This window comes from Aquarana catesbeiana, linkage group LG04 (genome assembly GCF_042186555.1).
Source record: "Aquarana catesbeiana isolate 2022-GZ linkage group LG04, ASM4218655v1, whole genome shotgun sequence".
Taxonomy (NCBI): Eukaryota; Metazoa; Chordata; class Amphibia; order Anura; family Ranidae; genus Aquarana; species Aquarana catesbeiana.
In genome coordinates this window covers 216,755,781-216,782,071 of record NC_133327.1, presented here as the reverse complement: position 1 = coordinate 216,782,071, position 26,291 = coordinate 216,755,781, and the positions used below count along the sequence as shown (strand labels likewise).

Genomic DNA, 26,291 nt, shown 5'->3' with positions numbered 1-26,291 from the left:
CCACTGCACTTCCTCCCCACCTCTCCTTGCTCCAAAACCTTTTTATTTTTTGACATCTGAAACAATAAACCCATGTTTTCCACTTACCTAGTCGTGGTCTCATAATGAATAAACCAACATTCTATAGTTTAAATTTGTATTTATTTTTATAAAAAAATAGAATGTGCTTAGCACCTTGAGAAAATACATTTCTTCTTGTTATCAGTCAAATCTACTTTGTCTGAAGAACAGATGTCAGGCACCTCTGCAATCAAATGGTTACAAAATTGTGCATTTGCTTGAAAAGAAATTGCTTTCTTCTATTACAGACCAATCTTCTGACAGCTTGGGAATTCCGTCTAATGTTTTCAAGTTTGGCAAAATAGAGAATACTCTGGAAATGTAAAGAAAATATATTTAAAGCAGATAAGATCTTAATTTCCACCGTTTAATGCAAGGCAAAGGCTCATGGTTCCTCAACAGAAGGCTAATCCCTTTGCTGCCTAAAGGGACAAAATAGAATAGCTATGCAAGTTTCAATTAAAGGGAAACTATGATGGTTTTGGATTAATTTCACTTAAAGTGGATGTAAACCCTCACATATACCCGGTGAAGTGAGCAGCCTTAGATGATACACAGGGATGAAACAAATCTCCTTACATACATTTTACTTGTATATGTGCTTTCTTCAACTTTCTAGACTGTTTAGAAAGTGCACATCTTGTTAGCATTTTCCCTTCATGTTACACCACTGGGTGTGGAATCTTGGCATACACTGTGTGACAGCTGATTGGAGCAAAGGCACACACCTCCTCTCCACATAGGCAGAGGAAGGAAGAAATGTGCAGAGCTGTGCTGTGAATAGACAAGCTCTCTGCTAATCTATTTATAGCACCACCCCAGACACAAATTTCAGGCTGGTTTTATTTTATCTCGGTTGTCGGAGAGCTGCACTGCACTACACTGCAGATAGATGTGCCCAGGTCAAATTTCATAAATGGAGTTTACATTCACTTTCATTTTTCATGTTTAGCAATTTTTTGCACTCATGTTTCATATCAATACTTTTTAAAACATATACTTTTTTACTGAAGTATTTTTTTTCACCCACATAAGTTAGCCATCAGTCTCTCTCCCCGGTGCTGCTTCTTGGAATGATAAATAGTGGATCCAGTGCTGTAGTCTTTCACCACTTACCAGTTGCCTCTTCATGATGTCATCATGCCACTGTGATCATCTAAATGCTGATAGGAAACTGCCACTGGACAACCAATAGGAAGTCTCCATGCCATGTGAACACCCAAAAAGATACTTCTCCACAGGATGGAAGAAGACTTGGGGCCTGGTATGTCACATGACCATGAACATACAGTATCTCACAAAAGTGAGTACAACCCTCACATTTTTGTAAATATTTTATTATATCTTTTCATGTGACAACACTGAAGAAATTACACTTTGCTACAATGTAAAGTACTGAGTGTACAGCTTGTATAACAGTGTAAATTTTCTATCCCCTCAGAATAACTCAATACACAGCCATTAATGTCTAAACCGCTGGCAACAAAAGTGAGTACACCACTAAGTGAAATGTCCAAATTGGGCCCAAAATGTCAATATTTTGTATGGCCACCATTATTTTCCAGCACTGCCTTAAACCTCTTGGGCATGGAGTTCACCAGAGCTTCACAGATTGCCTCTGGAGTCCTCTTCCACTCCTCCATGACAACATAGAGCTGGTGGATGTTAGAGACCTTGCGCTCCTCCACCTTTTGTTTGAGGATGCCCCACAGATGCTCAATAGGGTTTAGGTTTGGAGAAATACTTGACCAGTCCATCACCTTTACCCTCAGCTTCTTTAGCAAGGCAGAGGTCATCCTGGAGGTGTGTTTGGGGTCATTATCATGTTGGAATACTGCCATGTGGCCCAGTCTCTGAAGCGAGGGGATCATGCTCTGCTTCAGTATGTCACAGTACATGCTGGCATTCATGGTTCCCTCAATGAACTGTAGTTCCCCAGTGCCGGAAGCACTCATGTAGCCCTAAACCATGACACTCCCACCACCATGCTTGACTGTAGGCAACACACACTTGTCTTTGTACTCCTCACCTGGTTGCCGCCACACACGTTTGACACCATCTGAACCAAATAAGTTTATCTTGGTCTCATCAGACCACAGGACATGGTTCCAGTAATCCATGTCCTTAGGGCTCCTTCACACGGACAGGCAGATGACAGGTCCGTCGCTGCACAGTGTGCAGAGACGGACCTGTCAGAGCGCTGCTCTCCCCTATGGGGGATCGGATGACGATGGACCGTAGAGTCCGTCGTCACCCGATCCGCAGACGGATGGAAAAGTAGGTTTTTCCTCCGTCACACTTTTTCGGATCGGAGAGGGTCGGATGTCAGCGGACATGTCACCACTGACATCCGACGCTCCATAGACCTCCATGGAGTCTCCGTTCAGGTCCGCCTAAAAAACTGACAGGCAGACCTGAACGGATCGGCCGCGTGAAAGAGGCCTTAGTCTGCTTGTCTTCAGCAAACTGTTTGCGGGCTTTCTTGCGCATCATCTTTAGAAGAGGCTTCCTTCTGGGACAACAGCCATGCAGACCAATTTGATGCAGTGTGAGGTGTAAGGTGTGAGCACTGACAGGCTGACCCCCCACCCCTTCAACCTCTGCAGCAATGCTGGAAGCACTCATACGTCTATTTCCCAAAGACAACCTCTGGATATGACATTGAGCAGTTGCACTCAACTTTTTTGGTTGACCATGGCGAGGCCTGTTCTGAGGGGAACCTGTCCTGTTAAACCACTGTATGGTCTTGGCCACCATGCTGCAGCTCAGTTTCAGGGTTTTGGAAATCTTATAGCCCAGGCCATCTTTATGTAGAGCAACAATTATTTTTTTCAGATCCTCAGTGTTTTGAGGTGCCATGTTGAACTTCCAGTGACCAGTATTAGAGAGTGAGGGCCATAACACCAAAATTAACACACCTGCTCCCCATTCACACCTGAGACCTTGTAACACTAACAATTCACATGACACCGGGGAGGGAAAATGGCTAGTTGGGCCCAATTTGGACATTTTCACTCACTTTTTTTGCTAATGGTTTAGACATTAATGACTGTGTGTTGAGTTATTTTGAGGGGACAGCAAATTTACACTGTTATAAATTCTATATACTCACTACTTTACATTGTAGCAAAGTGTAATTTCTTCAGTGTTGTCACATGAAAAGATATAATAAAATATTTACAAAAATGTGAGGGGGTGTACTCACTTTTGTGAGATACTGTAGGTCATTTTGGATTTTTTTTATTTTAAACTAAATCAGCAATTAGCTAGGATGGGAGGGGGAAGATGATACCCAAAACTAAACCTAGGGAAATGACATAGGACTCTTAAAGCACCATGGATATGCTAAACAGATAACACAACCACAGTATCTCTCTTTCTGGTTGGTCCCAAGGCATTCCACTCTAGCCACTGTTGTAACCCCTGAAACGCTTTGGTTTTATGGAAATATTTTTAATAAACAATTTTATATGCTTGGATCTTACCATTGCTGTGCCACACTCTTCTTTCCATATACTATAAATCTTGCATCTCAATGTTGCCTAGTGCCTGATTCAAGAGCAGACTCACCAAGTCATTTCACCTTGATACATGAAACCTACAGTCTATACAAGACCTAGCATTTTGAGATCCAGCATTATAGAAACTACATCCACCATGGGAATGAGCCCACCCTTTGAATCTGTACATTTTACCTATTGATCTCAGTAAACCACATGTTTTATAAAACACCAGTTCTACCTGCTAGCTGGTTAATAGATTAAAAAATAGTTATGTGCAAATTTCTTATTTGCCCGACTAAAACAATGAAAAAAGTCTTATTGTTTTAGCCCTGACCTTAACAGATAAAGAAAAAAATATAGAAAACCAGCATAGATTTCCTATAAATGTACAAACACAGCTGCAGGGTAGTTTTGTCACATCTGACTGCTTTACACATACAGTGGGGACAGAAAGTATTCAGACCCCTTTAAATTTTTCACTCTTTGTTATATTGCAGCCATTTGCTAAAATCATTTAAGTTCATTTTTTCCTCATTAATGTACACACAGCACCCCATATTGACAGAAAAACACAGAATTGTTGACATTTTTGCAGACTTATTAAAAAAGAAAAACTGAAATATCACATGGTCCTAAGTATTCAGACCCTTTACTGTGACACTCATATATTTAACCTCCCTGGCGGTATTCCCGAGTGTGGCTCGGGGTTAAAATTCAGTACCATTAGCGGTAACCCCGAGCCACACTCGGGATCGCATTGCAGGATCCTGGGGCGGCTTTACTTACCTTGTCCCCGGGATCCTGCGATGTCACCCGCAGTGTCCGAGGGCTCCGTCCTCCTCCGAAGCCTCTCCGTGCCAGGCTCCGTTCCCTGCGAGCGGCGCGACGCACAGGGGCGGAGCCTGGCGGCAAATTAAAAAAATAGTAAAAATCATAACACATACAGTACTGTAATCTTACAGATTACAGTACTGTATGAAATGATTTCACACCCCTTTTGTCCCCAGTGCTTTGGCCCATGCCCTGCATGCAGTTTTATATGATATATACTGTTCTTTCTGCCTGGAAACTGGAGATTGTCCATAGCAACCAAAAAGTGTCCCTTTACGTCAAAGGTGGCTTTAGACCAGCTAGAAAACAGCGATAGTAAATTAGAACACTTGCAGAATTGAGCGATAGTGAATTGTGGGGAAATTTATTTTATTACTATTTTTTTTTTTAATTATTTATTTTTATTTATTATATTATAATTTATGTTTTTGTGTTTCAAACTTTATCATACCCGGGATATCTACTAGACTCTGGTTTGGACAGATTTAAGTGTGTTATTGTTAAGATTTACAGACCTACAATATAAAACGCCAAATTTCCATGCAAAATAATTGTACCGCTTTCAGCACCTAAAATCCGAAATAATCATACCGCCAGGGAGGTTAACTCAGGTGCTGTCCATTTCTTCTGATCATCCTTGAGATGGTTCTACACCTTCATTTGAGTCCAGCTGTGTTTGATTATACTGATTGGACTTGATTAGGAAAGCCACACACCTGTCTATATAAGACCTTACAACTCACAGTGCATGTCAGAGCAAATGAGAATCATGAGATCAAAGGAACTGCCTGAAGAGCACAGAGATAGAATTGTGGCAAGGCACAGATCTGACCAAGGTTACAAAAAAATTCTGCTGCACTTAAGGTTCCTAAGAGCTCCATAATCCTTAAATGGAAGATGTTTGGGAGGACCAGAACCCTTCCTAGAGCTGGCCATCCGGCCGAACTGAGCTATCGGGGGAGAAGAGCCTTAGTGAGAGAGGTAAAGAAGAACCCAAAGATCACTGTGGCTGAGCTTCAGAGATGCAGTCGGGAGATGGGAAAAAGTTGTAGAAAGTCAACCATCACTGCAGCCCTCCACCAGTCGGGGCTTTATGGCAGAGTGACCCGACGGAAGCCTCTCATCAATGCAAGACACATGAAAGCCCGCATGGAGTTTGCTAAAAAACACCTGAAGGACTCCAAGATGGTGAGAAATAAGATTCTCTGGTCTGATGAGACCAAGATAGAACTTTTTGGCCTTAATTCTAAACGGTATTTGTGGAGAAAACCAGGCACTGCTCATCACCTGTCCAATACAGTCCCAACAGTGAAGCATGGTGGTGGCAGCATCATGCTATGGGGGTGTTTTTCAGCTGCAGGGACAGAACGACTGGTTGCAATCGGGGGAAAGATGAATGCGGCCAAGTACAGGGATATCCTGGACGAAAACCTTCTCCAGAGTGCTCAGGACCTCAGACTGGGTCGAAGGTTTACCTTCCAACAAGACAATGACCCTAAGCACACAGCTAAAATAAGGAAGGAGTGGCTTCACAACAACTCTGTGACTGTTCTTGAATGGCCCAGCCAGAGCCCTGACTAAAACCCAATTGAGCATCTCTGGAGAGACCTAAAAATGGCTGTCCACCAACGTTTACCATCCATCCTGTCAGAACTGGAGAGGATCTGCAAGGAGGAATGGCAGAGGATCCCCAAATCCAGGTGTGAAAATCTTGTTGCATCTTTCCCAAAAAGACTCATGGCTGTATTAGATAAAAAGGGTGCTTCTACTAAATTCTGAGCAAAGGGTCTGAATGCTTAGGACCATGTGATATTTAAGTTTTTCTTTTTTAATAAATCTGCAAAAATGTCAACAATTCTGTGTTTTTCTGTCAATATGGGGTGCTGTGTGTACATTAATGAGGAAAAAAAATGAACTTAAATGATTTTAGCAAATGGCTGCAGTATAACAAAGAGTGAAAAATTTAAGGGGGTCCGAATTTTTTCTGTCCCCACTGTACAGTACACTATTCCACCAGCAAATTGCTGAAAGGGACAGCAACAATGAGGTTCCAGCCAGACTGCATTGGCAGACACTGTGACAATCTAGAACATTTTATTATGCTCCAAAATGTGTTAATGACAGCACAATAATACGTGGGCGATTGTGTGCCCTAGGCCATGTCTTTTGTTAGCTATGCAGAAATCTGGCTCTGCATAGGAAACATTGAATTTTGTAGAAAAAATGCACACATGTATTTGATTCTATTCACAATGCTTCTAAAATTATATATACTGTATAAATATACAGAGTACTTTTACTACCTATCATTCAAGAAACAGTCGGCTGTATTTTCCTTTGCTCCTCCTCCAACATCTACATAAAAGGTTATATAGAGAGGTGAAGGGAGGGTTGGAAGACCCTGGCTAGCAAAGACAATAGTCAGACACTCCCAGAAAAAGAGAGGGCTATGACATGCAAGGAGGGATTGGGGTGCGTGTGCTTAGGACTCATCGATGGAAAATCAATGAGCGCTTAAAAATACTTGATTTTTCTGTGTCTTCTAATGGGTCTTCTTTCTGGGGCTTCTAATGATTTTCCTCAGTTTATATTTTAAACCCCACTTAGTCACCTTGGCTCACAGTGTGGCCCCTTCCTCTCCCAGTCTGAGACCTAATGTGCATACCATTACAGTATGAAGAGGTATATTCTTTCTGCCTGGACTTAGCTTTAAATTTGTGTACATGCAACATTTAGGTAAAATGATCACATGTATTATCAAGACACATTAGATGAACATGGCAATAAATAAAAACAGACACATAGGAACTGGTTATTCAGAAAAAAAATACAAAGTAACAAAATCAATGTTGGAAGTTGTAAAGAAACCTGAAAGGGTATATAAACCCAGAAACCAAACTTTAATATATTACTGTGCACCATCCTTAACCACCTCCTACCCAGGCCAATTCTGACACTTCGCTCCTACATGTAAAAATCATACATGCTAGAAAATTACTCATGTAGCGCTGGTAGATTTGCAATCTACCGCATGTTAGGTAAATTTAGTAAATTGTGCGTTAGGAAGGTTAAAAGTTCGCCTCTGTTCCAGCTTGGCTGACGTTGCGGGTGTTTCCGCGCTGACCAGTGGGTGTCACTGTTACTACTGGTCAGCGTTGGAAAAGCAATGTGTTGAAGCGTATGGATGTTCCTCTGTCCCGGAGGCACGCTCGGTGGAGGTGGTCCTCCGAGTTGCATTCTGGGCGAGGGTATTTATGGGACAGACGCCATATTTTGGGGTTCGTTTTACAGCCACCTGCTGGCCCTCCTGGCTGACAGGTATGGGTTAAGGAGCTACCTCGTGATCCTCCGTCCGGGAGGCCCACCTTACTGCGGCTCAGGGGTGGGTCCAGAGGCTTGTCTGGAGCCTACCACCGCGGCCAAGGAATGGTCCTGAGCTGTCGGTCCTGTGTGACGAAGCTGGACAACCGAGGAGATCCCAGGGGAGGACCCGTCTTGGAGAGATCACGCCGCATGCTGGTCTATAGAGGGGCCTGGTGACTCGGTTGGAGGATGTATCCAAAAGTAACTATACAGCATAGTGTTGCCGGCTCGGCTTAAAGGTTCAGGCACTGTGACTGACATTCACTACCGCAAATCTATACGTCCTGTGGCAGAGGATTGTACGGATTTTATTCCCAAACAAGTCTGTGGCAGAGACTTTGATTCGTGCTGTGTACTGGCTGCTAGACCGGTGAGAGAGGCCTATCCAGACGAGCAAGGAGTGTGTCCCACAAGGGGAGCGCATTTCAGATAGTATTTGAATCCTACAGGGACATTTTGTCAAGAGAACCCTTTCAGAGAATATTTGAGTTTCTTCTGCGAGTTTCCTTTCTACCTCTTTCCTGCTACTTCCTAAGTCATTCGTTTAATAAAGCATTGAAAACGTACTCCAGTGTTGGTGCATGTGTCGTCCAGAGGTAAACTCAACGGAACCCTAGACCCGATGTCGGTGAAACAGAGGGAAGCAGAGTGAAGGTAACAGACCTGCTTAAACCAGCAGCTCCACCGTGAGTTAGTGCTACACTCAGAACCCACAAATATTATATATGTTTTTTTTAGCAGAAATCCTAGGGAATAAAATGGTGGTCATTGCAACTTTTTATCTTGCACGGTATTTGCGCAGTAATTTTTCAAATGCCTTTTTTGGGGGAAAAAATGGATTAATGCATTGAAAAGAAACAAAACAGTAAAGTTAGCCCAATTTTTTTGCATAACGTGAAAGATGATGTTACGCTGAGTAAATAGATACCTAACATTTCATGATTTGAAACTGCGCACACTCATGGAATGGCGCCAAACTTCAGTTCTTAAAAATCCTCATAGGCGACGCTTTAAAATTTTTTACAGATTACATGTGTAGAGTTACAGACAGGTCTAGCACTAGAATTATTGCTCTCGCTCTAATGTTCACAGCGATACCTCACATGTGTGGTTTGAATGTTGTTTACATATGTGGGTGCGACCTACGTATGAGTTTGCTTCTGTGTGCGTGGGGATGTGGGCACTTTAACCACTTCAGTACAGGGCACTTATACACCTTCCTGCCCAGACCAATTTTCAGCTTTCAGCAATGTCGCACTTTGAATGACAATTGCGCGGTCATGCTACACTGTACCCAAACTAAATTTTTATCATTTTGCTCCCACAAATAGAGCTTTATTTTGGTGGTATTTGATCACCTCTGGGATTTTTATTTTCTGCTAAACAAATAAAAAAAGACTGAAATTTTTGAAAAAAAATGTTTTTTTTTTGTTTCTGTTTTTTTGTTTCTTTACAAAACTTTGTAAATAAGTACATTTTCTCCTTCACTGATGGGCACTGATGGGGCTGCACTGACGGGCACTGATAAGGCAGCACTGATGGGCACCGATGAGGTGGCACTAATGCGGTGGCACTGATGGGCACTGATGATGGGCACTAATATGCGGCACTGATGGGGCACTGATAGGCGGCACTTATGGGCACTGATAGGTGGCACTGATATGCAGCACTGATGGGTACACATAGGTGACACTGATGGGCACTGAAAAGGCAGCACAGATGGGCACTGATAGGTGGCACGGATTGGCACTGATAGGCGGCACGGATGGGCACTGATAGGTGGCACGGATGGGAACTGATAGGTGGCATGGATGGGCACTGATAGGTGGCACGGATGGGCATGGATGGGCACTGATAGGTGGCACTGATGTACACTAATAGATGGTACTAATGATTGCCAATCAGTGCCAAACAATAATGCCTGCCAATCAGTGATGCCCATTGTGGGCACTGATTGGCATCCATTGTGGGCACTGATTGATTGGCATGCATTGTGGGTACTAATTGGCATCCCTGGTGGTATCTAGTGATGGGAATTCCTGGTGACATCCCTGGGGGTCCAGTGTGGGCATCCTCGAGGGGGTTGCGCTGATAATCAATCAGCACAGACCCCCCTGTCAGAGGAGCAGCCGATCGACTCTCCTCTACTTGCGTCTGACAACATATAGTCTTGCCTGTCCACTTCACAGACCAACAGGTTTCACCCCACAAAGGACCTGATCATGGAGACCGTGATTTTTAGCCTTTTGTGGTTGTAGCACATTGGAGCAGGAGGTGGACTGGCGAGACTATTGTGATAGCAGCCCAGTTTAAGTAATATGGCTGATCTTAAATAAGATTGAGACTGTAACAAAATGGTTGTTTCAGATTAAATGCTTTTTAAATTGCAAGCAGTAGAGAACTTCAAATAACACCTACATCAAACCCCCCTTTCTTCTTTTCCTGTAAATGCCATGAATAGCTGTTTGCCAGACAGGTAAGAGGAAGTTAGGTGCTCACAGTAATTGTGAAATTTAGTGGGGACCTTTTGGATAGCGGAAGCTAGCAATATATTTAGTAAACCGCAAAATGCTATGTGCAAAACAAAACTAGTTTAGTTTAAGTTGCCCAGAAACAAATACGTAAAGAGTTCTAAATATGTCATTGTGATGCAAAAGCTGGTTTATTTATGTTGTAAACGCCCCTAAAGGGTCACTTGGTCTTTTGGACACGAGTCCTGCTGAGTCCTTTTGGTAGCAAAATAAACGGTTTGCATTCCTGAAGAAGTCTGTTGTCCCAGCATTATCCTTGGTATTCCAAGAAAATGGAGCAGTTTGCTGCTACACTTTATGTTGTGAATCCTCTATTTATAGTTACAGTTACATAGTCTGGTTGAAAAAAGTCCATCCAGTTCAACCAATAGAAGGAAAAAAAAAGATAAAATCATATATATACAATCCTATACCCACAGTTGATCCAGAGGAAGGCAAAAAAAAACAATAAAGCATGGTCCAATTTGTTCAAGCAGGAGAAAAAATTCCTTCCTGATCCCCCAACAGGCAATCGGATGTTCCCTGGATCAACTTTACCTATAAATATAGGTACCCAGTTACTGTATATTATGTGTATCTAGGAAAGAATCCAGACCCTTCCTTAAACAATTTACTGAGCTGGCCAGAGCCACCTCTTGAGGGAGTCTATTCCACATTTCCACAGCTCTTACTGTGAAGAAGCCTTTCCGTATTTTATATTACAACTGGGGTGCAGCCCCTTTAATGTAGGGTTGCCACCTCACCCCTTTAAAACTGAACACATATTAATTACACAGGTTCTGAGGCTCAGGTTCTAATTCAATGCAGATAAGGCACTAAGTGAATGTAATTACCCCCTTAAAAGGTATGAGGTGGCAACCTTACTTCAATGTGGTGACTGCATTCATTTTATCTTTTTGGCTTTCTTTTTCCCTTTATTTGCACTTTGTGATCTGGCCAGTAACACACTCCCTGTCTTATGGTTTCTCCACTCTGAATGGAAGGGCAACAGAGACACCATTTGGACATTGTCATTCTGGGCAAAGGGTAGTTTAGATACACTAGCAGATTTAGATGGACTTGTATTTCTTACCCAAAAAGAGTTGGCTTGTTTCCATGTCTACCTTGCATTCAATTGTGATTTGGTTATGAAAGGCAACACATTCAGACTATTTCGCTATAGACAGGAACTCTCATAACACACTGAACCTTACCTGTCAATAGTACTTTGTGATTTATGTTTTGATCTGCACTTGTGGGCTTATCTATCTGAGAAAACCATTAAACAAATAAAGCATAGGATAGCACAACACCGCACACCCATTGGACTAAAACAAATTAATTCACCTGTCTCTAGATATTTTGCTGGAATGGGTCACAAAGATAGTGCTTTATGATTTTAGATGAGATACTTAGAATGAGGAGAGGAGGCGATCAGGTATTGGAATGAAAAAAGATAGAAATTAGATGGATTCACAGATTGTCAGTATTACACCCATCAGGAACAAGGATTTTGATCTACAGTATATTGTTTTTATAAATCTTTGTGAAGAGGTTTTTGATATGAACTTCAGGTTTCTTTACAATGTCTGGTACTAATATTGCTACTCCGTATTCTTTTGTGAATTACCAGGATCCAGTTCACTGCAATTTAAACAATTATTTATTGATGTTCTACACACCTATGAACTTGAGAAAGGGCTGGAACTCCTGAAACAGTTATTCCATTGTTTGTGTGTGGATATAAGTAAATAAAAGCTAGAGTATCTTCACTGCGTTCCTTCTGAACTATATACGTATATACTGTGTGTATACATATATACAGTCAGGTCCATAAATGTTGGGACATCGACACAATTCTAATCCTTTTGGCTCTATACACCACCACATTTGAAATGAAACGAACAAGATGTGCTTTAACTGCAGACTTTCAGCTTTAATTTGAGGGTATTTACATCCAAATCAGGTGAACGGTGTAGGAGTTACAACAGTTTGTATAGTGCCTCCCACTTTTTAAGGGACCAAAAATAATGGGACAATTTGCTGCTCAGCTGTTCCATGGCCAGGTGTGTGTTATTCCCTCATTATCCCATTTACAAGGAGCAGATAAATGGTCCAGAGTTCATTTCAAGTGTGCTTTTTACATTCTGCTGCTGTCAACTTTCAATATGAGATCCAAAGAGCTGCCACTATCAGTGAAGCAAGCCATCATTAGGCTGAAAAAAACAAAACAAACCTATCAGAGAGATAGCAAAAACATTAGGTGTGGCCAAATCAACTGTTTGGAACATCCTTAAAAAGAAAGAACGCACCGGTGAGCTCAGCAACAACAAAAGACCTGGAAGAACACGGAAAACAACTGTGGTGAATGACCGAAGAATTCTTCCCTGGTGAAGAAAACACCCTTCACAACAGTTGACCAGATCAAGAACACTTTCCAGGAGGTAGGTGTATTGGCCCGTACACACGGTCGGACTTTGTTCGGACATTCCAACAACAAAATCCTAGGATTTTTTCCGACGGATGTTGGCTCAAACTTGTCTTGCATACACATGGTCACACAAAGTTGTCGGAAAATCCGATCGTTCTAAACGTGGTGACGTAAAACACGTACGTCGGGACTATAAACGGGGCAGTGGCCAATAGCTTTCATCTCTTTATTTATTCTGAGCATGCGTGACACTTTGTCCGTCGGATTTGTGTACACACGATCGGAATTTCCGACAACGGATTTTGTTGTCGGAAAATTTTATATCCTGCTCTCAAACTTTGTGTGTCGGAAAATCCGATGGAAAATGTGTGATGGAGCCTACACAAGGTCGGAATTTCCGACAACAAGGTCCTATCACACATTTTCCATCGGAAAATCCGACCGTGTGTACAGGGCATAAGTGTGTCAAAGCCTATCAGTGAATACAGAGGGTTCACCACAAGACGTAAACCATTGGTGAGCCTCAAAAACAGGAAGGCCAGATTAGAGTTTGCCAAACAACATCTAAAAAAGCCTTCACAGTTCTGGAACAACATCCTATGGACAGATGAGACCAAGATCAACTTGTACCAGAGTGATGGGAAGAGAAGAGTATGGAGAAGGAAAGGAACTGCTCATGATCCAAAGCATACCACCTCATCAATGAAGCATGGTGGTGGTAGTGTCATGGCGTGGGCATGTATGGCTGCCAATGGAACTGGTTCTCTTGTATTTATTGATGATGTGACTGCTGACAAAAACAGCAGGATGAATTCTGAAGTGTTTCGGGCAATATTATCTCCTCATATTCAGCGAAATGCTTAGGAACTCATTGGACAGCGCTTCACAGTGCAGATGGGCAATGACCCGAAGCATACTGCAAAGCAACCAAAGAGTTTTTTAAGAAGCGAAATGTTATGCAATGGCCAAGTCAATCACCTGACCTGAATCCGATTGAGCATGCATTTCACTTGCTGAAGACAAAACTGAAGGGAAAAAGCCCCAAGAACAAGCAGGAACTGAAGACAGTTGCAGTAGAGGCCTGGCAGAGCATCACCAGGTATGAAACCCAGCGTTTGGCGATGTCTATGTGTTCCAGACTTCAGGCTGTAATTGACTGCAAAGGATTTGCAACCAAGTATTAAAAAGTGAAAGTTTGATGGATGATTGTTAATCTGTCCCATTACTTTTGGTCCCTTAAAAAGTGTGAGGCACATATACAAACTGTTGTAATTCCTACACCGTTCACCTGATTTGGATGTAAATACCCTCAAACGAAAGCTGAAAGTCTGCAATTAAAGCACATATTGTTTGTTTCATTTCAAATCCATTGTGGTGGTGAATAGAGCCAAAAAGATTAGAATTGTATTGATGTCCCAATATTTATGGACCTGACTGTATATATATATATATATATATATATATATATATATATATATACTGTATATACACACAGTACTCAGCATTAATGAGTACACCCCTTTTGAAAAGTAAGATTTTAATTAATATCTCAATGAACACAAAAACAATTTCCCAAATTTTGACAAAACTGAGTTTTATAGAACATTTGTTTAGCTCATTACATGACAGTTAGGTTAGTAATATAACTTAGATTACAAAATCTTCAGTATTATTCAAATTAGTTGATGCAAAAATGAATACACCCCACAACAAAAACTACTACATCTAGTATTTTATATGACCTCCATGATTTGTAAAGACAGCACCAAGTCTTCTACAAGTTGGCGACATATTGCAACATCTATCTTTTTCCATTCTTCAAGAATGACCTCTTTTAGAACTTGGATGCTGGATGTAGAGTGATGCTCAACTTGTCTCTTCAGAATTCCCCATGGGTATTCAGATCAAGAGACATACTTGGCCACGGAATCACTTTCACTCTGTTCTTCTTCAGAAATGCAACAGTGGCCTTAAATGTGTGTTTTGGATCACTGTCATGTTGGAAAAGTGCACGACAACCAAGGGCACGGAGTGATGGTAGCATCTTCTCTTTCAATGAAAACACAGCTCCCTGACACCAGCAGCACCCATGCACCCCACAGAAAGAAAATTCCACCACCATGTTTCACTGTAGGCACCATGCATTTTTGTTTGTGCTCTTCACCTTTGTGACACCATACAGTTTTGAAGCCATCAGTTCCAAAAACATTTGTCTTGGTCTTATCACTCCAGGGTACAGAGTCACAGTAACTTCTTTTTCATCAAATTTTGGCTGGCTTTTTAGTGCATGGGCTTTAGGAGAGGCTTCCTTTATGGACAACACCCATGCATGCCATTCATTTGCAGTGTACACCGTATTGTGTCACGGGAAACAATCATCCCAGTTTGGCTTTGTACTTCTTTAGCTAATTGCAGTGAACTTGCATGGTGACTTTTTTCAACCCTTCTCATAAGAAGACACTCCTGTAGAGGTGTTAACTTTCCAGGATAGCCTGGACATCTCTGTGAGATGGTTGCAGTTCCATCTTTGTTAAATTCTTGTATCACCTTGAAAAGGTCACGATGTAGTCGGGAGGAGCCACGGTGACGTGACTTTCAGTCAAGGCAGAGATTTGAAGTCTCTTTGTTTTACACGCTGCTGATCTGTGCTTTTTAATATGTAAATTACTACTTTTAATAAATGGAATTTGTTTTAAATACTACACAATGGAGATTCCTTTTACCCCTACATAACATCCATGAACGGGAGGATACTTGGAGAGTGGTCTGTAAGGATGTGGAATATACAGGATAAGAGTCTTAGTCATCTGCAGATACTGCTGTTTCCCTGTTCCATTGTGATATCCCCAAGCAGGAAGGAGAGGAGTGGAGGTTGCCTTCAAGGAGTATTCAGATGTTTGACTAGACCCACTGGGGTTTATATTGGAGGTGAGAGGCTAGAACACACTATGGGGGTTATTTACTAAAGGCAAATTCACTTTTCACTACAAGTGCACTGCAAGCGCACTTGAAAGTGCACTGAAAGTGCACTTGGAAGTGCAGTCGCTGTAGATCTGATAAAAGGAAAATAAAAAACAGTATTTTAGCTTGCACATGATTGAATGATAAAATCAGCAGAGCTTCCCCTCATTTCACATCTTCCCTTAAGATCCACAGCGACAGCACTTCAAAGTGCACTTTCAGTGCACTTTGAAGTGCACTTGTAGTGCAAAGTGGATTTGCTTTTAGTAAATCAACCCCTATGTGTGGATTGCTAAAGGTTTCTGCAATTCTCTGATCACGTTTACATTGAAACTTTTCCCGCACTTGTACACTTTTTTCCTCTTTCCCATTTTCCCTTTTCTTGTATTTTTTGCATAATTTTTTTCTCAGTTTATTTTGGATTTTCTCACACTGTTTTTTTGCACTAAATTGATTGGACTATTGTCATTCATGAATTTTGGACCTTTATTGTGGAGTTTTGATTATGAATTTTGAACATTTAATATCACAATTTGCACTTTATTGAATATTTTGCACTTTAAGGAATTATCTTTGTGATACTGTGGAGATTATATCTTAATTTTTGAGTCACTTAAGTGTTTACATATAGCACTGCTCCATTTGATTATATTTTTTTATTAGGTGCTGTTGACACTGTAGGGGTTTAGCAGCTATATATCTACACATTGCACTTTATTGATTTACACTTTGAGTAGCGCACAAGTACTTTTTTCTATTTTTTTGTATCACTTTTGCTATCTGACTGACAAGTAAAAATTTGCTGATCTTTGTGTAGCCTTCACCTTTCTTGTGTAAAGAAATGATTTTCTTTCTCAGGCCTTGTGATATTTCTCTTCCCTGTGGTGCCATTGCTGACAGCATGAAATGGGAAGTGGTTTTCTTTGTTAAGTAACGCCCTTTTATAATCAACTGTCTGCTGGACACCTATTTAATTAATAATTAGACCTGTAGTGGAATTCTTGTTAATTAGGATTTTGTTGTCTAAAATTTAGCTTTGCTCCTAAGACTTTCATTGGGGTGTATTCATTTTTGCAACATGGTCTTGAATGAATTTGTTAGGAAAAATCGTTTTTTGTGTGTGCAAATTAACAAATCTTGATTGCAATCAATGGCCCTCATTTGTGGGAGTATATTGTAGTATAGTTTCACAAGAAAAATGTTGATTCTGAAAGGAAAGTAAAGGTTCTCTGACAAATCTGTTGGGTTGTACTCATTTATGCTGAGCATTTTATATATATATATATATATATATATATATATATATATATATATATCATAGTTGCCCCCTGGACTTGGACGCCATTCCCGAATTTCTGGTGTCCCGGGAAATGTCCCGAGAAATCCGGTTCTTCACGATTCGCCGCCGCCGCTAGAGGTCAGCGGCCGGCGGAGACAATGTCTCCGCCGGCCGCCATTTTGATGAAGTTCAGGAAGACGGCTGGGGGGGCTAGACGGAGCTCCTGTGTCGCCGCCCACCCTCCACCCCGCTCCGCCTCACCCCGCCTCGCCCCGCCTACCCCCCGCCCCTTTCCATATCAGACTGGCAGCGGGGCGGTAGGCGGGTCGAGGCGGGGTGAGGCGGAGCGGGGCGGAGGGTGGGTGGCGACGCAGGAGCTCCGTCTAGCCCCCCCAGCCATCTTCCTGTCTGATATGGAAAGGGGCGGGGGTTCTAGCCATGCTGCGGACACTACTAGGACACCTCTGAGGTGGGGGGGGGCGCACCGCTATGGGACTCCTGATGTGGGGGGGGCTCCTTTGGGGACACACACCTGATGCAAGGGGGGCTCCACTGGGGACACACACCTGATGCAAGGGGGGCTCCACTGGGGACACCTGATGCAAGGGGGGCTCCACTGGGGACACCTGATGTGAGGGGGAGTCCACTGGGGACACCTGATGTGAGGGGGGATCCACTGGGGACACCTAATGTGAGGGGGGCTCCACTGGGGACACCTGATGTGAGGGGGGGGCTCTGCCGGGGACACCTGATGCAAGGGGGGCTCCACTGGTGACACACACCTGATGCAAGGGGGGCTCCACTGGGGACACCTGATGCAAAGGGGCTCCACTGGGGACACCTGATGTGAGGGGGGGCTCCACTGGGGACTCCTGATGTGAGGGGGAGCTCCGCCAGGGACACCTGATGTGAGGGGGGGCTCTGCTGGGGACACCTGATGTGAGGGGGAGCTCCGCTGGGGACACCTGATGTGAGGGGGAGCTCCGCTGGGGACACCTGATGTGAGGGGGAGCTCCGCTGGGGACACCTGATGTGAGGGGGAGCTCCGCCGGGGACACCTGATGTGAGGGGGAGCTCTGCCAGGGACTCCTGATGTGGGGGGGAGCTCCGCCGGGGACACCTGATGTGAGGGGGGCTCCGCTGGGGACACCTGATGTGAGGGGGGCTCCACGGGGGACACCTGATGTGAGGGGGGGTCCGCCGGGGACACCTGATGTGAGGGGGAGCTCCGCCGGGACTCCTGATGTGAGGGGGGGCTCCGCCGGGGATACCTGTTGTGAGGGGGGGCTCCGCCGGGGACACCTGATGTAAGGGGGGCTCCGCTGGGGGCACTTGATGCAAGGACGGACTCTGCTGGGACATCTGACGCAAGGACGGAAGGCTGGTGGCAGGCGACGTGGCTAGTGACACGCTCAGGGATCCCACTGATTCTGCATTATGGTGAGTTGAATGATTTCATTTTATATTACAATGTAATAATAAAAATAATGCACTTCAATCATTCTGACACCATAACAACCATGGTGCCGGGATGATTGAAGTGCTAACACCAGGTGTTTGGAGTATCTTTATCTGCTGATTGTTAAACTTTCTAGAATACACATATTTTTATTGTGTAGGATCTGGGGCTGCTGTCCCATCATTTCCCTCTCCCCCTCTCCCCCTCTAATCCCTCTCCCTCTCTCCCCCTCTAATCCCTCTCCCCCTCTCCCCCTCTCTCCCTCTCCATCCCTCATTCATCTCAGACTCTAACCACACCCTCTTGAGCCATGCCCATTTAAGCCACGCCCACTGTGTCACGTAAACCACGCCCATTTTTCGCCGTGGCGCGCTTCGCGCACCACACTTGTATATTTTCCCTAAGCCACGCCTACAAACGAATGCCCCGCCCCCTAATTATTGTACGGCTCCGCCTACAGCCACAAAAGTGCCCCACATTTTTTTTTTCAATGTTGGCAACTATGATATATACACACACACACACACACACACATATGGAGCCTAACAGTGTAACGAGAACTGGGAGGGTTCAACGAACTTGGACACTTGAACAAATATTTTAATGAAGCTAAAAGTAATTGTTACTTACCTTGGTCTATAATCTTCCAGAAACTCACATGGATTTGACTTCAGAACCAATGATTCTAGTGGGGAATGCTTTAGGTCTGCAAGTCCACCCAATGCTTCAATATTATTCTCTGCAAGTGATAAGTGCTGAATTGCAGGAAGCTTTGGCAGTTGTTTAAAGGCTGTAAAGTGATTTTTGCTTAAGTTTAATTCTTTACACCTGCAATAAGCAAAAGCAGCCTATGGTTACCATAGCATATATTTGCAGTATGTATAATACAGTACTGTGCAAAGGTTTTATGCAGGTGTGAATACATTCTGTAACGTAAGAATGCGTTCAAAAATATATATTTAAATTGTTTATTTTTATCAAATTACAAAATGCAAGTGAGCGAACAAAAGAGAAATCCAAATCACATCAATATTAGGTGTGACTACCTGGCTGGTGTGTGGCTACCTGGGGCCGCTTCCAACATCAATTCTTCTAGGTACACACAGTACTTGTGCAAACAGTTTTTGAAGGAACTCAGCAGGTAGGTTGTTCCAGAGAACTAACAAACAGTGCTGCGTTACTAAAAACCAGAGATCTTCTGTGGATGTAGGCTGCCTAAAATTTGTCTGTCTCTTCATGTAATCCTAGACAGACTCGATGATGTTGAGATCAGGGATTTGTGGGGCCAAACCATCACTTCCAGGACTCTTCTTTACACTGAAGATAGTTCTGAATGACATTGACTGTATTTTGGGGTCATTGTCCTGCTGCAGAAAAAATGTGGGGCCAATTAAATGTCTCCCTAATGATATGGAATGATGGATAAGTATCTTCCTGTATTTCTCAGCATTGAGGACACCATTGATTGAGCAACACTGAGTACTGTAGATGCAGTGGTTGGCCAAGGAAACTTAATGCAACAGATGAAATCATGCTTATTTCCCTTTGACATCGGAAGATGTCCAGCAGTGACATCCGCACAGAACAGGTGGAAACCAATGGGACCCAGGTACACCCATCTACTGTCCGGAAAAGTCTGACCAGAAGTGGTCTTCATGGAAGAATTGTGGCAAAAAATCCATACATGGAACATGGGTAAACAACTACATTATGAACAAAAACATAGAAACTGGGGTGCAAAAAAAAAAATGGCAGCAGGTGCTCTGGACTGATGAGCCAACATTTGAAAGATTTGACTGTAGCAGGAGGCAGTTTGTTCGCCGAAGGGCTGGAGAGCGCTATAATAATGAATGTCTGCAGGCAAAAATGAAGCATGGTGGAGGTTTCTTGCAAGTTTGGGGCTGCATTTCTGGAAATGGAGTTGTCTCATTAAGAACTATCTTCAGCATAAAGTACTGGCAGTGATGGTTGGGTCCCCACAGAATCCTGATCTCAACATCACTGAACCTGTCAGGGATTACATGAAGAGACAAAAGGATTTAAGATAGCCTACATTCACAGAAGATGTGTGGTAGTTCTCCAAGATGTCTGAAACACGAGCACTGTGTTTACCTAGAAGAATTGATCCGGTTTTGAAACTAAAGGGTAGTAACACCAAATATTGATTTGATTTGGCTTTCTCTTCTGTTCATCTACTTTCCTTTTCTTTAATTAATCAAAATAAACTGTAAACTCTTCTATTTCTGAAAGCATTCTTAATTTACAGCATTTTTCACACTTGCCTAAAGCATTTGCACAGTACTGTGTATATCGGCAGACCACACAAAAAGCAGACACAAATTGTTTCCCTATTTGTCTACATTGTGTGAACACTGAGGAGTAAGTAGTGATGAATTATTTATATTATGAAACCATTAGCACATAATAATAATAAAGCTCTGTAAATTATCTATTCTCAGCATGTTCATTAGGCATTTACATGAAGGAAAGCAAGCCAGATCAGAAATGGATCCTGTAGCATTCTTTGTACTTTCTATGTACAGAGTATGTTGTTTCCAATGACACTAATTAAACTCATCCTAGAAATCAGAGTAAATTTGGTCACTGGCTAGCTATTCCACGTGGCTCAGTAACTGCACTGCGACATGCTGTGTATTTGATGCCATAAATAACTGCAAGGAAATTCCATAAATATTTCATGAAATTCTAAAAATTAATAACTCTAGATTTATTTTATAAAAACATTGAATATTGATGGCAGATTAAGGCGATGTAGAGTGTTTACTGAAGGAGTAATTTTATGCTTGGCAAGCAACCTGATTGTCTTCTAAATTCAGTTTAAAGGAAATATGTTCTGAGAGAAATACATAGGCTACCAATGCTGACTATTTTTCTAAAAATGCTAGCTGCTTTACAATCTCTGATGAAAGTCAAAATCAGTATCCCTGATCTGCATACCTATTCCTAGTTAGTTAGTGACTTAGAAAGTATGGATCACATGAAACACAAGCAGTTAGCATATTCAAAAAGAAAGATCAACAATTGCAGTCTTTTTTTCTTTGACCAATTTTTAACTAGGGAAATCTTTTATTTTTCACAAAAAAAGTTTAAATATACATTTCTTGATAGAAAATTACTTTAAACCCCCAGATAATTATAGATTTTCTGAAACAGAGGCCCTGTATGTGGTTAAATAAAATGGTGGCAGGTGCAATTTTTTTTTTATGTCTCCTATCTGTTTACAAATACATATTTTTAGGGAACAAATACACTAAAATAAATTTTAGTACATACAAACAAAATACAATACCAATTTTTGGTAAAATATAAAATTTGGAGTTGCATCGAGTGCCTAGTAAAGCCTTACAGTTACACATGCTTGTGAAATGGTGAAAAACTACAGTACCCATAATTGACTATTGCCAATATTTTAAAGCGGTAGTAAAGTTCAAAATAACAAAACAAAGAAAAGGGTTCCCCCTTCAGGTTTAAGCCATAATGAGCTAGTATGTACTGCACACTAGCACAATATGTCAGACTTTCCTTTAGAATGGATCCATCCAGCGGTGCCCTGTCACCGATGACAGGGATTCCATCTTAGTGAACTTGGTGTTGAGCTATTCACTTTTAGGTCATCACAAAGGACAAGGGGGCACTCTTTACGTTTGGAAGAAAGGAGATTTAATCTCCAAATATGAAAAGGTTTCTTCACAGTAAGAGCTGTGAAAATGTAGAATACACTCCCTCAAGAGCTGGTTCTGTCCAACTCAGTAGATTGTTTAAAAAAATTAATGGATTATTTCCTAAATGTACATAATATAACTGGATACTAACATTTATAGGTAAAGTTGATCCAGAGAACATCCGATTGCGTCTTGGGGGATCAGGAAGGATTTTTTTCCCCTGCTGGAGCAAATTGGATCATGCTTTGCTGGGGTTTTTGCCTTCTTCTGGATCACCTGTGGGTATGGGATTGTGTATATAGGATTATGAAAAAAAAAATGTTGTTTGTTTTTTGTTTTCTCCATTTTATTGGTAGAACCAGATGGACTTGTATCTTTTGTCAACCAGACTAACTATGTAACCCAGTCTTGTTCTGGGTTCGTCAGCTCTGGATTGGCCAAGCTGCGATGATGTCACTCCCACGCATGCACACGAGAGCCCTAGGCATGGCACAGAGCTCTGAAAGAACTGAAATGTATGCCGTTCCTTCAGAGCACATGTGCCAGTGATGTCACTGGCTGCTGCTCACTGGAATATTTCCTAAACAGTGCACATTTAGGAGAGATTCATTTTACCTACAGGTAAGCTTTATTACAAGCTTTATTAGCTGTAGGTAAAAAAAGGAAAAAAAGAGAGAATTTACTACCACTTTAAAAGTCTTTACAGGTTATCATTTTAGAATTACCTGTAAATTTGGCTGTAGAATTACTGATTAGTAATGTTCATGGTGATACCTCACATGTGGTGCAATTGTCGTTTACATACACATGCATGCCCTACAGATATACTTGCATTTGCTTGTATGGATAAGCTTACGGGGTTGCGTTTAAATGATTTTATTATTTTTTTTATTTACTTAATTACAAAGTAATTTTTTAATTTTTTTAACATCTTTTTTTTTCATTTCATTTAACTTTACTGCTATTACAAGGAGTTAACAATCCCACAATGTAATAGCATGGGCAGGTCTTTTTTTTTTTGGAAACATTAGGGGTTGATTGGGGAGTTGGGCTAACTTTTTAACAGGCATCCTCCCTTTCAGAAAAAAAACACTTGCCTGGAAATCTGTCCACATGGCCAGCTGCCACAGGATACTAGAGCAGCTATTTCTGCAGCCAAGGGGTTTCATGGTTTCTGCTTGGGAGGGTAGTGGGAACTTTTTATTTCACCACAGTTCTTTAGAGACTCCTGAGTGCTTGCAAAGCACTTATTACACATCTTTTACATACCTTGGCAATCGAATGGCACTCAAATCTTTCAATGAGTTATCAACCAGCCATAGTCTCTCCACTCTTATCAGTCGTCGAAGAATACGGTGAAGGTTGTTTTGTTGGTAAGGGTCCCCGAGACCCTGATAAGACAGGTTTATGTTCTGAAAATGAAAATAGTAAATCAGTCACAAATTTTCATTGAGTTTATATGCCCTCTTCACCATATTCTGAATGATCAATGTTTAAGCGCACCTTTTTCTTCTGTATTGCAATTTCCCTTCTTTATGAAGATTTTATACACCAGCCATAAATAAACACGTAGGGGGGGAAAAATGATTCTAGGCGAAATGAAGGTTTTATTATACTACAACAGCAATATATAATTTTCATTGGAATAGAATATTTCTAGTAGAAATCGGAGATTTATCATATTCCTTAACAAGCTGCTAAAAGTTCCACTTCAGCTACTCAGAGAAAATTGGTTTTCTTTATAAAAATCACAGCTTTCGCTACAAGTCACTTGCGCATAGTCAGTCATGGTTTGCCATTTGTTATGTATGAATTCATTGTAGGCAGGCTGCATTGAAGCTAAAGCCCTGCTGGTTCCCTGGGGCAGTCTGCAACACCTTGTTGGGCAAAGCTTTGCAACCTCTGCCTCCACCAGTGAAGGGAATCAGCCACCGAGGCATGTAATGCCAGCTTTATTGTCTCTAATGATTTCAAGCTTTCAGAGATGTTAGACAACCTTTTGTTATATATATATATATTTCAACAAATGTAAGTTTGTGTTTCAGACCAGCAAAAGCCAATTTAAGTCTCCATGGAATGTTAAAACATTATAAAGTATCACTCGAAATGCACTAGTGATCATGTTTAGCAGACTAAAAACTTGCTAAGTCTGGTTGTCATGAAACTGTGCCACACTTTAGATTTTTTGCGCATCAGCGGACACTGTCTCACCCAGAACTCAGTGTTCTTAATAGTCTTTTCTGTGTCACCGTGTGCCTGCTCTCATGAGTACAAAATTACATTATTAAAATTTTATTATTGGAAAATGTTACAATGCTTCTTTAGAATTATTGTTTTTCATTACTGTATTCAGGAACACAAAGCTGCTTAAAATGTCATGGTGCACATATAAACTTTATACTGAGATGATATTCTTGCTCAGTTTCCTGTTTGTTAAGGATACAGAAAAATTATGGGACTTATGTATCAACATATTTTTACTAAACACCTTCTAATATACAAGCCCAAAAAAGCCAAACAAAAATGTTAAAGGGGAAGTTCCCCTTATCAAACTGTCCTGATAGAAGATATTTATAAACCAAACAATACAGTGTATATGCAATGCAATCACTTTAAAACTATAACTCTCATATGAAACCCAACACTATAATTCATATGTATCAAATAAGATCAACATATAAATACACACATAGTGAATATAATCCTATACACGCAGTGTAATTATAGTCCTATTGATGATCATCACAGCCCCAATTCAAATTGTATGACAAAAAGTAATCTATGCTGAATGTTGGGCAGAGCATAGCACGCTGCTGTCATCATACCTGGTGGTGTGGGATGGGACAGTGAGAAATTGATACTGATGCCTGTATTTCTCTATGGGGTGTGGCATTGGGGAAATGAACTCAAGTGGTAGGTGCATTTACAATGAGTTGCGCCAGTCCAAAACTGTATTTTAAGGGCATGGCAACCCACTTTTATTAAGGAAATGAAAGTTTACCTAAGCATCAGTTGCTCACACAGGGGATTCTTCCACATCAATATGAACAAATGAAAATACAGAGCCACCTGGCTCCCTTGTTGGCAGCACCGCTGCACTTCTTACCAGTCCCTCTGACTGTATTGTCCAGCTCTCCTGGATCTCTTGGCTCTCTTAGCCTTCAGTCACAGCACTCTGCTGAATGGCAGACTCCTGGCCTATGGATTGGGGTTCTCCTGACACCCTGACAGGAGCTGACCTGACTCCTGGAATAAGACCTATTGTCTCTTGGCTTCTTCCTGGGGCACCGCTGACCCCTCGTGAGACCCTCTGTCTCTTAGCTTCTGGCTGGAGCCCTCTGACCCCCTTGGTGAGACCTTCAGTCTCCCACAGTGGAAGCTGTCTCCAACTGGGAGCTCTGAGCCATCCTCAGACCTGAGTATATAATGACCCCGCACACCTGTGTACTCTGCCAGGTTACAGGCATCTAGCAAAACCCAGACACAGGATTGAATGTTCTTATCCAGAGCTACAGGATTTGGAGAAAGTCAAAGGCAAAAGGTTTTTTATCTTAATGCATTATGCATTAAGATAAAAAGCCTTCTGTGTGCAGCAGCCCCCCTCAGCCCCCCTAATACTTTCCTGAGGTCCATCTAAATCTAGTAATATTGCAGGAGTGTGTCGGCTGCCCGCGACTCCACTCCTCTTTGGCTCAGACAGCAACGTGGCACCATTGGCTCCCGCTGCTGTCAATCAAAGTCAGTCAGCCAATGAGGAGAGGGAGGGGCTAGTACCACGGCTCCGTGTCTGAATGACAACACAGAGTAGCGGCTTGGGTGCCCCCATAGCAAGCTGCTTGCTGTGGGGGCACTGGGCAGGAGGGAGTGGCCAGGAGCACTGAAGAGGAAACCCAGAAGAGGAGGATCTGGGCTGCTCTGGGCAAAACCACTGCAGAGAGAAGGTAAGTATAACATGTTTGTTATTTTTAACTAAAAGAAAATAAGACTTTAGTATCACTTTAACTTAGAAAGAAATGCGCTGTCTCTTTAACCGCTTCCAGATTGCCCTCCATACACATACTGCGACAGGGCGGCCTGGCTGCACGAAACAATATACCAGCGGTTTAGACATTAATGGCTGTGTGTTGAGTTATTTTGAGGGGACAGCAAATTTACACAGTTATACAGCTGTACATTCACTACTTTACATTGTAGCAAAGTGTAATTTCTTC

The 26,291-nt window shown here is 42.1% G+C and overlaps 1 protein-coding gene across 1 annotated transcript in view; it reads right to left on the bottom strand.

Annotated features, from left to right (window-relative positions):
• Positions 1-219: 219 nt before the first annotated feature.
• Positions 220-26,291, bottom strand: part of LOC141141465 (uncharacterized) — a 63,031-nt gene continuing 36,959 nt past the window's right edge. The window contains exons 5-7 of the mRNA XM_073629092.1: positions 23,350-23,492; positions 19,028-19,225; positions 220-373 (exon numbers count right to left, since the gene is read on the bottom strand). Coding sequence (XP_073485193.1) covers positions 259-373; positions 19,028-19,225; positions 23,350-23,492 — 456 coding nt within the window. The 3' untranslated portion in view covers positions 220-258. The remainder of the gene's footprint in view (positions 374-19,027; positions 19,226-23,349; positions 23,493-26,291) is intronic.